This window comes from Ovis aries, chromosome 18 (genome assembly GCF_016772045.2).
Source record: "Ovis aries strain OAR_USU_Benz2616 breed Rambouillet chromosome 18, ARS-UI_Ramb_v3.0, whole genome shotgun sequence".
In the NCBI taxonomy this organism is placed as follows: Eukaryota; Metazoa; Chordata; class Mammalia; order Artiodactyla; family Bovidae; genus Ovis; species Ovis aries.
Genome location: NC_056071.1, coordinates 39028577 through 39044766, shown reverse-complemented (window position 1 = coordinate 39044766; position 16190 = coordinate 39028577). Strand labels below are relative to the sequence as shown.

Here is a 16190-nt window from a genome sequence, read left to right as displayed (position 1 = left end):
TTTTATAAAAAAGTATTGTAGTTATCAGATGGAAGTCTTACTATGAAAAACAAAACTCAAAGAAATAAATATCCCAAAACAAAATTTTTAAGTTAAATGAAAATAAAACATCTACATACCCTCAACAGCCTGTAAGTAACTATTCCAAAACCCCAAAGTCTGTACATCAGACAATGTGTGTACTGTAAAAAGATCACTAAGTATTTTTGCAGAAAGATTCTCAGGTTTATGACAGAAGATATGAAAAAATGCTTCTGGGTAAGTCTGAATTTTCTCCAAAACACCAAGAGTTTTCAGACCCTGTTTAAAACTTAAAGAGAAGAAAAATAATGAGCCAACATTCATACAAATATGTTTGGAACACATATGTCTAGCTCATTTACAATTACATAATTAGATGTGAGAAAAAAAATATGGACATACTACTGATAATTTCAAATCAATAAGCCAATGTATTAATATAAAATGAATATATTACATTCCTATAGTATTTATAGAATAGTTTTAAAATTGAGCCAATAATTTTCCATTAAGAGAAAAAAGACATCTAAAATTTTATACTTCAAAGCTAGTTAGTATAAAATGAAAGATTGCAAAGAAACTAAATTTTAGCCACACAGAAATTCAACTTTTGTATTGCTAAAAAGAAATTAACAGAGAAAACAAACAAAATATTTTTAATATACATGATAAAACACTAATTTCTCTAGTTGTACTAGAAATACAAATCAGTTTTCTGGAAGAACAATCCAAATACACAAAATATAAATGTATTATTAAGAAAATACAAGTAACAAATGAATCTTTAAAAATGTACATTCTCACTAATAAGCAAAGAATGGAGATACCATTTTTGCCTATCAGACTGACGAAGCCTTTACTGTGTCTCTGATTTCCCTAGCCACCTCCTCAAGTACCCTGCTACATGGATTCACCTTCCAATCTATAAGCTCTTCCTCAACAGCACAGCTCTTTCTCAAGTGCTTATCTTTCCAATTTTTGAATGAAGGGAAAAAAAATCCTATTTTCCTTTGAGATGATCTATGTGAAAGACTTATCTACATTCACTGCCTCCCCCTCTTAATTTCACATGCACCTTCCCTCCTCTCCTTTCTGTATCTCAGAGTAACTGTCCCAAGTTCATGAATGATGTATGGCACCAGACTCCTGTCTTCCCCTTATTTCTCTGGCCAGACCTTCTGAGTCTCTTACAAAGCTTCTTCTATCTTTGCTTTCCCTTAAATGTTACTGTTTGTTCCTCATGGTTCTGTAACAAGGCAAATTTCTCTTTCCTCTTGCCATATCCCATGATTTTGTTTAAGCAGGTTTATGTGCATTACTATAAAATCTATTATTTCCAACTCAGAATATATATCCAACAGACTGCTGGGTACCATATATTCTAAGTACCCAAACTTATTAAGTCCAAAAGAAAGCTAATTAGCTGACTACCAAAATCAGAACCATAAATGACAATTAATGCCTCCATTACTATTAGTATAGATAAATCTGAAAGTCATTCTTAACTCTTCCTTGTTCCACTCCCAACTACCAAGTCCTGTGAATGTCCTTTTCTGAAATGCTTTTCGTTTGTTCATTTCTCCACACATCAGTTACCACCTTATTGCAAACTACCTGCAAAGGAACTGTTTCTACCAAGCGTTTAAGTCTCTAAGTTGATTTTCCATGTGAACACCAAAAAAGATATCTACATCCTATCCAGAACCTGTGAATGTGATCTTATTTGGAAAAAGAGTCCAGGCAGATGTAATTATGTTAAGGATCCTGAGATCATTTTACCTAGACTATCTGGGCTTATCTTAAGTCCAATGATAACTGTCTTTATAAAAGAAACACAGAGAGGAAAAGCACATGTAACACTGATTCAGAGCTTAGAGCTATGTAACCACAAACCACCAGAAGTTAAAAGCAGCAAAGACTGAATTCTCTTCCAAAATTCTCAGAAAGAATGAATCCCTGTCAACATGAGGACTAGGACTTCTAGCCTCCTCTATGGGAGAATAAATTTCTGTTGTTTAAAGCCATCAGTTTGTGATAATTTTTTACAATAGCCACAGGAAACTAATAATATACACAATGTCTATGAAGTCAAAACTCCTTAACATGACTTTTAAGGTTCTCCACAATACAATCCTTGCCTGCCTTGCTTTTAACTTTTACTTTACACTTAACCTTTGAAGCAAATTTCAGCCCAACATTTAAAATTTTACTTTCAATTAAAATTAAGTACTTGAAGCTTATACAGAAGCCAGGAAGTAAGAGAAAACCATGAACTGTCACTTGAATTTAAAAGATACTGACATTTTGTGTTTGTTTGCTCAGATTATTAAGAAAAACATTCACTCAACTAAATCTGTCCATTCACAACCTTCCCTTCTCTCCTACAAAGAAAACTACTTGAAATTGCTATTTAACCATTCTGAATTTTTACTATAGCCTAAATTTCATTTTAGTTTCAATATATATATATCCCTAAAAAATAACTAGTACTGCTTTGTTTTAAAACTTTCCATAAATGGCACCACAATGTATTATTATTTTTCAGAAATTTGCTTCTTTGAGAGTAATTTTTTTCTAATTTTTATATAATCATAGTGATTACTACATTAGGAAACTAGTTCTAGCACTTTTGGGAAACTGTACTGAATTTCAAAAAGCTTTTTTATCGTGTCCTGCAAATTTTTGTGTTCGTTTAATTCCAATTTAGCTTCTATTTAAAAAATTACACTAGTTCTTACTTTTTAAGTGGTTACCTCAAATTTTTAATTGGCATATTTGAAATCGAAAGCAAATCAAGTATTTACCTGATTGCTGAACAACACAAAGACCCTGGGACATTTGCAACTCCAGTGGCTCTCTATGTTACTCAAACATTTTATTTCACCTTGTATCATAAATCCCCAAATGAAACATTAACTTTTTGTACAGTTAATATTTATTCTAATATCAACCAATTTCTTTACCATTCCTTGTCACTTGCACATCTCCCTTTTAGAATCCTTTACCTCTTGTATACAGTAACCTGCTACACTCTTTATAGAAGTTCTAAGATTTTAGTTGGAACACCAGGTAGACTATAAATGATAATTTTAATTCTTTGAATCTTTAATTAACATTCACTTATTGCTTTAATCCTGTAGCTCTACTAGGTCTTCCAGCATATTATAGAAATGAAGGAGGTAACTACATATATCCCAGGCTTGACATGGCCTTAAGAGGAATGCCCGTCACACTATTAAGGATAATGTTCACTGAATGTTTACTAGATAATCTGTATCAGGATACTTCAAATTGTCAGTTTAAAATTATGTACAAATGTATCAATTGCTTTTTTTGCATCTATAATTATATGATGATTGTTTTTTCTCCTTTAATCTATTAGTGGAATGCACTAAAGCAACATTTATTTTTTGATACTCAAGGTATCTTGCTTCCTTTTATAAACCCTCCTCAGAATTGTTAGTTTTTTGAGGTTATGTTGCTAGGTACAAATAGATTCAAGACTGCTGAATTCAAGAGAATTTGACACTATTAGGGTCACTTAAAGACAAGGCTTTATGAAAAAATAATTAGAATTTTTCTTTCTTTTGCTTTGAAGCCATCTATTTAGAATGCAATTTAGGACCCTCTGTCTTTTAATCCAAGAGTCTCACTTATTTACATGTATTACAATCTCCTATATATTTATTCTTCTCTCTTATGATTTCTTTGAACACTGTTTTTCCTTGCTTGTTTTATCCCTCTTTTTCTGCTCACTCTACGATTAAATATGTTTTCTTGCTACCCCCACCCCTATCAAACTGGTCTGAAAGTCACATACTCTTCCTATATTTTAGAATTTTCCCTTTAAAGATACATAGTTGGTTTAACAATCTAAAGGTAATTAATGCTTCTCCACTACTACCTCAAGAATACAAGTTTCTTAAAACAATACAATGACCCTTTTCTTCTTACACATCAACTTTTTACTAGTATTTCATTTTAACCATTTCTTACCAAAATTTAGTTTTTGGTTTTTTTTTTTCCTTTTTAATAGCTAATACTTTTCTTTCTTTCCTTTTTTTGCCTTACTGCTGTTGCTTGTATCTTTTTCTTTCTGGGTTCAATTTCTTTCTTAAGTATGTATTTTATTAATCTCTTTAGGAAAGAAATAAACATGTCTCAAAATGTCTTTATTTCCTTCTTTCTCTTGAATAATAATGTAACTAGCTCTGTGAAGTTATTATCTTGGGTTATCAGTTTTCAGTGTTGATTTCACTGAAAAAAAGGTTTCCAGTATAATTGACACTCCTTTTTACAATGTCTTTCTGCTCAGAAAACTTTGCCAGCTTTTGCTCAGTTTCATCACAAAGTACACTGCACTTCAGCATATTAAGCCCTGTGAACTGTGGAACTTCTTAAGCAGCCTTTTCTATGATATTGCCCTGCCTCTATGTTTCAATTCTCTTCTATCTTTAATGAGAAAATCCTATTTTTTCTTCCAGATCACCAGTTTTGTCTTAAATGGCCTAGCATTTAACAGTCAGCAACTTTTCACTTGCACGATCATTTTTGTGTTTCCTTTGCCTTGTGGGTTACTTGAATATTTTTTTGCACTCCATTTTATCTATATAGCATTTTGAGTATATCTTATTTTTATAGATTTTTTAAAAAAATGTAATAATTTACTGATGCCAGTAAGTATAGAAACATTACTTCCCTTCAATGTCTCTTTTGCCTTTTGCTGTTTATAATTTCCTAAATATTTTATATACATTGTGAACCACATTAGAAAATGTTATGATTTTTACCTCAACTATCAAACATAATTTAGCAAACACAAGAGAGGGAAGCATGCTTTCATTATTCTTTCTTCCTTCCTGATGTTCCAAGATCCAGTCTTTAATAATTTTCTGTTAAAAAAATTCCCATAGACAATCTTTCAGGGTAGATCATTGGTGACAAATACTTTTAATTTTCCTTCAGATAAAAGTGTCTATAGATTTCTTCTCTTGCTGTGTCTTTGCAGAGATCCTTAGCTGGTTGGCTTTCATCTCTGTACCTTTCAAAAATCTTCTTAAGTTTGTTTTATAAAGAGAGTTCAGGGTTTTTAACTGCTGTTGTTGTTCAGTCACTAAGTCATATCCGATTCTTAGAAACACTATGGATTGCAGCACGCCAGGCTTCCCTGTCCTTCACTACCTCTCCGAGTTTGCTTAATGTCCACTGAGTCAGTGATGCTACCCAAACATCTTATCCTCTGTCACACACTTCTCTTCTAGCCCTAAGAGTGTCTATTTCACATTATCTAGAACTGGATGTCTATGATCATTTTACAACTTAGAAACACTATCTGATTCATTTCACATTTAATGTTTTGGATCTGTTTTTGTTTTAGATATTTGTAAAAACACTTTCTTTGGTTTCATTTAGTTTGTCATGTTATTTAAATCCTTGATATGCTATTTCCAATACCTGTTTTGAATGGTTATGTGTTTTGTCTTATTGAGAACTCCTATTCTTTAGCGATGTGACTTTACCAATCCCATTAAGCTTGAGCTATAGCAATTTCCCTAAACACTTATATATTCGCTTCTGTCTGGCACTCTGTAAGTACTATGAATCTTAAGACTAATTACTTTGTTAATCTCTCCACATCAGATTGGGGTCCATCCAGGATGCCAAACCCAAGTTTGGGGCAAACTGAGGGCTCTGATTTCTTATGACATCTAGGGTACTATAGCTTTGGATTTCCTTGTTATTTCTGACATCTACAGGACACTTTATGAGCTCAGATATATTTAAAATATTTTTTTGCTAATATTTTTTTAAATCTTTTACATAAAAAGAAGGATCAGTGTTCAGTGTTTTTCTTTTTGCCCTGTTTATCTAGATCTGCCTAATTCCTATTTATAAATTAGGTTTTAATTTAAACACCACTCATATAGATAGTAAAGCTCTTTCTGACATCTAGACTACTCATCCCTATAAAAATAAACAAAAAACTCAAACAAACAGCTATGAATTCTGATTTACCAATGAGGAAAAAAATCCATTCATAGGTACATGAACTACTTGTTAGTAAAAGAATACTTTGTACTTCTATGTCATTAAGAGATATCTTTCAAATAAGTTTTAAAGTAACTATCAAAATGTATATTTGGATTATTCTATTAATTATAATTATGAATAGTATTTCTAACTTAGAAAATTTTGAGGTGTAAGAGTCATAGTCAGAAGGCACTTGGATGCATTTTAAAGAGTTATGTAACAGTGTTATTTTAAATTACAGTATTGAAAATATATTAGAAATTATATCCTTTGTAATTGTTTAAGCTTATGATGTCACAGTTGAATTTGGAAGAGTGCTGATGTTCTAAACGGCTACAAAAAAAAGTATGAGGACTATAAACAGTCAAGTAAAAAATGAACAGGAGAAAGGGTGGATGGTATGTTGAGTTCAGTTCAGTTCAGTCGCTCAGTCGTGTCCGACTCTTTGAGACCCCATGAATCACAGCAAGCCAGGCCTCCCTGTCCATTACCAACTCCCGGAGTTCACTCAGACTCGTGTCCATTGAGTCAGTGATGCCATCCAGCCATCTCATTCTCTGTCATCCCCTTCTCCTCCTGTCCTCAATCCCTCCCAGCATCAGAGTCTTTTCCAATGAGTCAGCTCTTCGCATGAGGTGGCCAAAGTACTGGAGTTTCAGCTTTAGCATCATTCCTTCCAAAGAAATCCCAGGGCTGATCTCTTTCAGAATGGACTGGTTGGATCTCCTCGCAGTCCAAGGGACTCTCAAGAGTCTTCTCCAACACCACCGTTCAAAAGCATCAATTCTTCGGCGCTCAGCCTTCTTCACAGTCCAACTCTCACATCCATACATGACCACATAGCTTTGACTAGACGGACCTTAGTCGGCAAAGTAATGTCTCTGCTTTTGAATATGCTATCTAGGTTGGTCATAACTTTTCTTCCAAAGAGTAAGCGTCTTTTAATTTTATGGCTACAGTCACCATCTGCAGTGATTTTGGAGCCCCCCAAAATAAAGTCTGACACTGTTTCCACTGTTTCCCCATCTATTTCCCATGAAGTGATGGGACCGGATGGTATGTTACTATTTATTTAATAAAAGAAATGAGGATACATACACATATTCATATATTTATCTGCTATCATTAAAAAACAATAATGGAAGCCTAAACAATAAAGGCCACTGTGATAATTACTTCATATGAGGATGGAAGGTAGATGTGATTAGGATGAAAGTTAAACTTATCTGAATATATTTTGTATAAGAGCTGAGATCTTTCAATATACTTTCATTACAGATTTGACTTTACATAATTTTAAAATAAAATTTTAATAAAAATCAGTAAAAAGAAAAAATAAAATGAAAATAAAATGCATACAGTTAGCAGTATAACAACAAAGAGAATAAATATGTCAAATGACTATAAACACAGTAATTTGAATTCAAAGTCTTAGACCAAAATGAAAACCAACCCTAACCTGATTTCAGTAATATATGTTACTAATGATGATGTCGGTATTATTATTCTGTGACGACTAATATTTATGAAATGTGGAATAAATCAAGCAGTTATTTCATACTTTAATTCACCAGTGTCTTTGAGAACTAAGGTTATCAACATGGGACAAAGAAAAAGTTACAAATCTTGCAGTGGTGAATTTGAAGTATTAGAGCTTATTGGATGTATTTTATATTAAAATACATGATGTATTTTATATTAAAATAGCTCATGATATATTTTATATTAAAAACTTAAAAACAGAAAACCTTTATATTTCTTCTTTCAGCCCACTGAAAAGGCCTAAAAATAATGACCAACCTGACAAAAATAAGCATCCCTAAGCATCCAGACTGTGAATTTGAAATACCATTTCCCATTCAAAGGAACAAAGATCATTAGGCCAGAATGTACAAAAGGAGACTGAAACACCTTGTTTCAGTGAAACTGAAAACTTCCCACATAGCAGGAAGACCATTAAAGGTCAAAATCAAAACAGAGACAACACAATTTCAGATGAGACAATCTGAAATTTGCTAAGAATAGCAACAATTCGTAAAACATTAAGTATACAGATTAACGATACTGAAATTGAAAAGACTCCTTGAAAACAAAACCAGAATCAATAACAAAGGAAGGTTAGATAAATGAGACTGGCCACAGGTTGGTTGATAACTGTTAGATCTGAATGGCGATTACATGGTGTACCACTCTGTCTACTATCACATATATTTTAGATTTCCCACTATTAAATAACAGTGTGAGGATATAAAATAATTTTGATTTAGAAAAATTATAAGTGAGATATAATTACTTATCCTACCTAAGCAGGATACACTAAAGCAATTCTGCATAGAATGGTAAGAGCAGTATTCATTCTTAAGAGGTGAGTTTTAAAGCATTATTTTAAAATAGCACTTACATTTTATCAAATAAATCTCACAATATAAGACAATTAACCACTTTAAACATATAATTTGAGAGATTCTTTTACAAATGAACAACTTACCTCTCAAAAGGTGCTTGGACTCTTTTAATTACATGATAAACAAGTATGTCTTTTGCCAACATATATTTATCACTTATTGATGTTATAATTCTTAGACATCCAATAAGCTCTAGGTACTTATAATAGTCATGTACTAAAGAGTTTAAGTCAGCCACAGTTGCTGCAGTATTTACCTGTAATGAAGAAAATACACCCAGTATACTCATTTACTTGTGAAAGAAATTTACATATTTCATATTTCAAATGACACATTACTTCATACTCACTTCATACAAAAGTACACCTGAGTGAAGTGAAAGTACACCAATAATTATTTTCCTTGAATAAATGTCTGATAATCCACTTTAACACTGTATATATCTGCCTCAAGAAAGCTAGTTTATAATTCCACGTTAAAAATATATTTATTTATTTATAATTGGTTGATGATTGGTTTATAATATTGGTTTGATCTCTGTCATGCATCAACATGAATTAACCACGGGTGTATATATGTCCCCTCCCTCTTGAATCTTCATTCCACCTTCAGCCCATCCCCACCCCTCTAGGTTATTATAGAGCCCCAGTTTGAGTTCCCTGAGTCGAAATTCCACTTTAATATAGGAAGCTATTTACATAAAAGGTAGTAATTGACATAGAACAGTTACACAGACTAGAGAGGCAAGAAAGATGATCTGCAGAGATTTCATGAATGAGAAAGTATAGTTTGAATATACTTTTATAAATTTCAAATATTTCATCTGAATAAAAATGAACAGACTCAATAGAATATTTGAGGCAACAGTATACATAAATATTTGACCATTTATGAGCCAGACACTTTCATGTAGTTAGCTCTTGAACAAAGTTACAGAGAAAGACAAAAATAGTAGGCAGTCAATCCCATTTGAATGCAAAACCTCCTTGGTATTTCTTTTTCCCAAAAAAACTTTTCTCCCAGGTATTCCCTCATTTATCTCGGATCTCAACTGTGATCTCAGAAGCTTTTCCCGACTACCCTTTTCAAACTATCTTCACGCTCTAATGGGCTTCCCTTGAGGCTCAGCTGGGAAAGAATCCGCCTGCAATGTGGGTTGGGTTCGATCCCTGGGTTGGGAAGATCTCCTGGAGAAGGGAAAGGCTATGCACTCCAATATTAAGGCCTGGAGAATTCCAAGGACTGTACAGTCTATAGGGTCACAAACAGTCAGACATGACTGAGCAAACTTCCACACTCTACTAGTCGGGTATGTTTTAATCTCATCCTGCTAACCCACCACCCTGAGTTTTAGCTGGACATATGGCAAAACTTTCCTTACAGCTAGATGTGGCCTTATGTGACTAAGAGCTGTCCAATAGAACATGAGTGAATATGTATTAAATTTCCCTGAACTCTATTTTCACTTTCTCCCTTAAGAGCATATTTCAGCTATGAAGACAATATCCTAAATGATTATACAATGAGAGCTGTTCAGGCGCTCAGTCGTGTCGGACTCTGTGACTCCATGTCACCGCCAGACTTCCCTGTCCTTCACCATCTCCCAAAGCTTGCTCAAACTCATGTCCATTGGGTCGGTGATGCCATCCAACTATCTCATTCTTGTCATCCCCTTCTCCTCCTGCCTTCAATCTTTCCCAGCATAGGGGTCTTTTCTAATGAGTTAGCTCTTTGCATCAGGTAGTCAAAGTACTGGAGTTTCAGCTTCAGCATCAGTCCTTCCAATGAATACCCAGGACTGGTCTCCTTTAGGATGGACTGGCTGGATCTCCTTGCAGTCCAAGGAACTCTCAAGAGTCTTCTCCAACACCACAGTTCAAAAGCATCAATTCTTCGGCACTCAGCCTTCTTTAAGGTCCAACTCTCACGTCTGTACATGACTACTGGAAAATCCATGGCTTTGACTAGACGGACTTTTGTTGGCAAAGTAACGTCCCTGCTCTTGAATATGCTGTCTAGCATATGCTGGTCATAGCTTTTCTTCCAAAGAGCAAACATCTTTTAATTTCATGGCTGCAGTCACCATCTGCAGTGATTTTGGAGCCCAAGAAAAATAAAGGCTCACTGTATCCATTATTTCCCCATCAATTTGCCATGAAATGATGGGGCAGGATGCCATGATTTTTGTTTTTTCAATGCTGAGTTTTAAGCCAGCTTTTTCACTCTCCTCTTTCACCTTCAACAGGCTCTTTGGTTGTTCTTCACTTTCTGCCACAAGGGTGGTGTAATCTGCATATCTGAGGTTATTGATATTTCCCCTGGCAATCGTGGTTCCAGCTTGTGCTTCATCCAGCCAGCATATGACATGATGTACTCTGCACAAAAGTTGAATAAGCAGGGTAACAATATACAGCCCTGACATACTCTTTTCCCAGTTTGGAACCAGGCTGTTGTCCCATGTGTGGTGTTAACTGTTACTTCTTGACCTGCATACAGATTTCTCAGGAGGCAAGTAAGGTGGTCTGGTATTCCCATTTCTTTAAGAATTTTGCAGTTTGTTGTGATCCAAATAGTCAAAAGCTTTAGCGTAGTCAATGAATCAGAAATAGATATTTTTCTGGAATTCTCTTGCTTTGTCAATGATCCAGCAGATACTGGCAGCTGGATCTCTCGATCCTCTGCCTTTTCTAAATCTAGCTTGAACATCTGGAAGTTCCTGGTTCATGAACTGTTGAAGCCTAGCTTGGGAATTTTGAGCATTACTTTGCTAGCATGTGAAATGAGTGCAATTGTTCAGAGTTTGAACATTCTTTGGCATTGCCTTTCTCTAGGATTGGAATGAAAACTGATCTTTCCCAGTCCTGTGGCCACTGTTGAGTTTTCCCTATTTGCTAGCATACTGAATGCAGCACTTTCAAAGCATCATCTTTTAGAATTTGAAATAGCTCAAGTGGAATTCCATCACCTCCACTAGCTTTGCTCATAGTGATCTTTCCTAAGGTCCACTTGACTTTGCACTCCAGGATGTCTGGCTCTAGGTGAGTGACCACACCATCATGGTTATCTGGGTCATTAAGATCTTTTTTGTATAGTTTTGTGTACTCTTGTCACCTCTTCTATTTTGTTAGGTCTATACTGTTTCTGTCCTTTATTGTGCCCAATACCATGAGGGGAAGGAATTCAATTCTCTGGGTGACCTGGTGAATCACAATTGTACCTTTAAAACAGGAGGCATTTCTGTACCGGCCAGACACCATTTTATGCTTTGTGGGCCATATGGTGCTTGTCCCAAACTATTCAACCCCACCACTGTAGTGTAAAATCAGTCACAGGCACATCATAATGGGTTTGGTCGTGTTCCTATAAAACTTTGAAAAGGCAGCAGGCAACACTTGGCCTACAGCTATAATTTACCAACCCCTACTTAAAATCTGGATTTTAGAAAAAAATTAAATATCTGCCTTTTTTTGAGCTTTTGTCTTTTGGGTCTCTTTGTTACAAAAGCTTAGCCTAATCTTAACTTATTATACCCCAAGCATTATCTTGGAAGAGACATCCTTCTTCTTATTCTGTTCTATATTATGATATATTTTACTACACGACAGTATATAACATATTTGATTATCTTGTCTTTCTTCTCATAGGTAAATTCTAAGGAGGCAGGGGTTTTGTTTAGTTCACTACTTTATCCTCAGTGTTAAAACAAGTACGGGATACACAGCATTTGTTGACTGAAATCAGTGAAGAAACTGGCAAAGAACCAGAGTAAATAAAGCCATGAGGAGAACTAGACACCTTAAGGGCCCTAATGAAGAGTTTAAACTCCATTCAGTAGGCAATGAGAATCCATCAGGATTCTTAAAGAAGAAGGCAATGTGGTCAAACCTATACTTGTAAAAGAATCATCCGGCGTAAGAAGATTAGAATAATATCTTAACTGTTTAAACACAGATATAAATTTCATATATTAAGCATACTAGAAATAAGAAGGAAAGGCCATTCTTTTTTTTTAATTTTATTTTAGTTTTTTATTTTTTAAATTTTAAAATCTTTAATTCTTACATGCATTTCCCAAACATGAACCCCCCCCTCCCACCTCCCTCCCCGTAACAACTTTCTGGGTCATCCCCATGCACCAGCCCCAAGCATGCTGCATCCTGCATCAGACATAGACTGGCGATTCAATTCACATGATAGTATACATGTTAGAATGTCATTCTCCCAAATCATCCCACCCTCTCCCTCTCCCTCTGAGTCCAAAAGTCCGTTATACACATCTGTGTCTCTTTCCCTGTCTTGCATACAGGGTCGTCATTGCCATCTTCCTAAATTACATATATATGTGTTAGTATACTGTATTGGTGTTTTTCTTTCTGGCTTACTTCACTCTGTATAATCGGCTCCAGTTTCATCCATCTCATCAGAACTGATTCAAATGAATTCTTTTTAACGGCTGAGTAATACTCCATTGTGTATATGTACCACAGCTTTCTTATCCATTCATCTGCTGATGGACATCTAGGTTGTTTCCATGTCCTGGCTATTATAAACAGTGCTGCGATGAACATTGGGGTACATGTGTCTCTTTCAATTCTGGTTTCCTCGGTGTGTATGCCCAGAAGTGGGATTGCTGGGTCATAAGGTAGTTCTATTTGCAATTTTTAAGGAATCTCCACACCGTTCTCCATAGTGGCTGTACTAGTTTGCATTCCCACCAACAGTGTAGGAGGGTTCCCTTTTCTCCACACCCTCTCCAGCATTTATTGCTTGCAGATTTTTGGATCGCAGCCATTCTGACTGGTGTGAAGTGGTACCTCATTGTGGTTTTGATTTGCATTTCTCTAATAATGAGTGATGTTGAGCATCTTTTCATGTCTTTGTTAGCCATCCGTATGTCTTCTTTGGAGAAATGTCTATTTAGTTCTTTGGCCCATTTTTTGATTGGGTCGTTTATTTTTCTGGAATTGAGCTGCATAAGTTGCTTGTATATTTTTGAGATTAGTTGTTTGTCAGTTGCTTCATTTGCTATTATTTTCTCCCATTCAGAAGGCTGTCTTTTCACCTTGCTTATAGTTTCCTTTGTTGTGCAGAAGCTTTTAATTTTAATTAGATCCCATTTGTTTATTTTTGCTTTTATTTCCAGAATTCTGGGAGGTGGATCATAGAGGATCCTGCTGTGATTTATGTCTGAGAGTGTTTTGCCTATGTTCTCCTCTAGGAGTTTTATAGTTTCTGATCTTACATTTAGATCTTTAATCCATTTTGAGTTTATTTTTGTGTGCGGTGTTAGAAAGTGATCTAGTTTCATTCTTTTACAAGTGGTTGACCAGTTTTCCCAGCACCACTTGTTAAAGAGATTGTCTTTACTCCATTGTATATTCTTGCCTCCTTTGTCAAAGATAAGGTGTCCATATGTGTGTGGATTTATCTCTGGGCTTTCTATTTTGTTCCATTGATCTATATGTCTGTCTTTGTGCCAGTACCATACTGTCTTGATGACTGTGGCTTTGTAGTAGAGCCTGAAGTCAGGCAAGTTGATTCCTCCAGTTCCATTCTTCTTTCTCAAGATTGCTTTGGCTATTCAAGGTTTTTTGTATTTTCATACAAATCTTGAAATTATTTGTTCTAGTTCTGTGAAAAATGTGGCTGGTAGCTTGATAGGGATTGCATTGAATTTGTAAATTGCTTTGGGTAGTATACTCATTTTCACTATATTGATTCTTCCAATCCATGAACATGGTATATTTCTCCATCTATTAGTGTCCTCTTTGATTTCTTTCATCAGTGTTTTATAGTTTTCTATATACAGGTCTTTAGTTTCTTTAGGTAGATATATTCCTAAGTATTTTATTCTTTTCGTTGCAATGGTGAATGGAATTGTTTCCTTAATTTCTTTTCTACTTTCTCATTATTCGTGTATAGGAATGCAAGGGATTTCTGTGTGTTGATTTTATATCCTGCAACTTTACTATATTCATTGATTAGCTCTAGTAATTTTCTGGTGGAGTCTTTAGGGTTTTCCATGTAGAGGATCATGTCATCTGCAAACAGTGAGAGTTTTACTTCTTCTTTTCCAATTTGGATTCCTTTTATTTCTTTTTCTGCTCGGAAAGGCCATTCTTAAAAGAGACAGATGCCTTGACACAAACTGATGAACAGAGTATGGAAGAGTGATAACAACCCTGTCTCCAGAATAACTTGGAAATAAAAAAATCTCTTGAAAAGAACATGAGAATCAGGCAAAAACCCCCAAATTCTGGGAAAAAGTTCTGTCTTAAACATGTTGGCTCAATTTGGTAAGAAGACCCAGATCCTACCTGGATCTAAACATTGGGGGCCAAAAAATACAGGCCTGGAAATCATCAGAAGGTTAGGAACGAGAAGATGCTTTCTTCTCACTATACAGAAGGAGGACTGTTAAGACAACACTACCTAAAATTACCTAAGTTTCAGGGGTAGCAAGAAGTATTTAAAAAGACAATAGTAGTTAAAAGTACCAGGAAACAGAATATTAAAGAAAACAGCAGAAAGGATTTCAAATACAATGGTGATTGCAGAAATCAGAGGAGATAAGGAATTAGGAAAGAAAGGCCTTCATATGTGGAGATTTAGATCCCTGCCTATTTTAGTAGGTGACAGGTTAAGGGAAGAAAAGTTCAATGGATTTCATTGTCTCAGTTTCTAAACCAACAACACATGGACAAAGATACTTATCTCACAGGGTATTACGGTAAGTAAACTGATTTTGTACAGGTAACACGTGTAGTACAGGGCTTAATAAATGGCAACACTTTTTAGGAAGGAACATAGAGTCTCTCCAACTATTTTCACAGAGAAGAAAGTCAGCCTGGTCTTTCACTCCACCTATCACTCATATCTCCCTGCTGTAGGAAGAAAATATAAATTTTCTGCTGGTAACCATCCTCTCTTTAGATCCACCTGCCTACAAGGAGCACTTTCACCTGCTCTTTAGCATGCAATAAGGAACCTGACTTATGTCATCTCTGGCAGAGCAGATAAATCCATCTAGTTCTGAGAAGTATAACAAGCCATTCTGACCACAGATCTAGGCCACATTATCCAACTGGTTTTATCAACATTAAGCATGGAACTTTGATCTCTAGCTGTTTGTTCTTTACATCTATCTGTTAAGTGATTGTTAACTTTGCTGGTAAACAAAAATATCCACACCCCTTAGTTCAGTTCAGTTCAGTCGCTCAGTTGTGTCCGACTCTTTGCGACCCCATGAATCGCGGCACACCAGGCCTCCCTGTCGATCACCAACTCCCGGAGTTCACTCAGACTCGCGTCCATCGAGTCAGTGATGCCATCCAGCCATCTCATCCTCTGTCGTCCCCTTCTTCTCCTGCCCCCAATCCCTCCCAGCATCAAAGTCTTTTCCAATGAGCCAACTCTTCGCATTAGGTGGCCAAAGTACTGGAGTTTCAGCTTTAGCATCATTCCTTCCAAAGAAATCCCAGGGTTGATCTCCTTCAGAATGGACTGGTTGGATCTCCTTGCAGTCCAAGGACACTCAAGAGTCTTCTCCAACTCCACAGTTCAAAAGCATCAATTCTTTGGTGCTCAGCTTTCTTCGTAGTCCAACTCTCACATCCATACATGACCACGAGAAAAACCATAGCCTTGACTAGAAGGACCTTAGTCGGCAAAGTAATGTCTCTGCTTTTGAATATGCTATCTAGGTTGGTCAAAACTTTCCTTCCAAGGAGTAAG

General features: G+C 35.5%; 1 protein-coding gene across 6 annotated transcripts in view; it reads right to left on the bottom strand.

Annotated features, from left to right (window-relative positions):
• Positions 1-16190, bottom strand: part of G2E3 (G2/M-phase specific E3 ubiquitin protein ligase) — a 74956-nt gene that overhangs the window by 3316 nt on the left and 55450 nt on the right. For 5 of the 6 annotated variants that reach the window (XM_042235290.2, XM_042235291.2, XM_012098753.5 and 2 more), the window contains 2 exons: positions 8540-8712; positions 120-310 (listed from right to left, as the gene is read on the bottom strand). In XM_042235290.2, the coding sequence (XP_042091224.1) occupies positions 120-310; positions 8540-8712 (364 nt within the window). The remainder of the gene's footprint in view (positions 1-119; positions 311-8539; positions 8713-16190) is intronic. The other variant, XM_042235292.2, reaches the window with a different exon arrangement.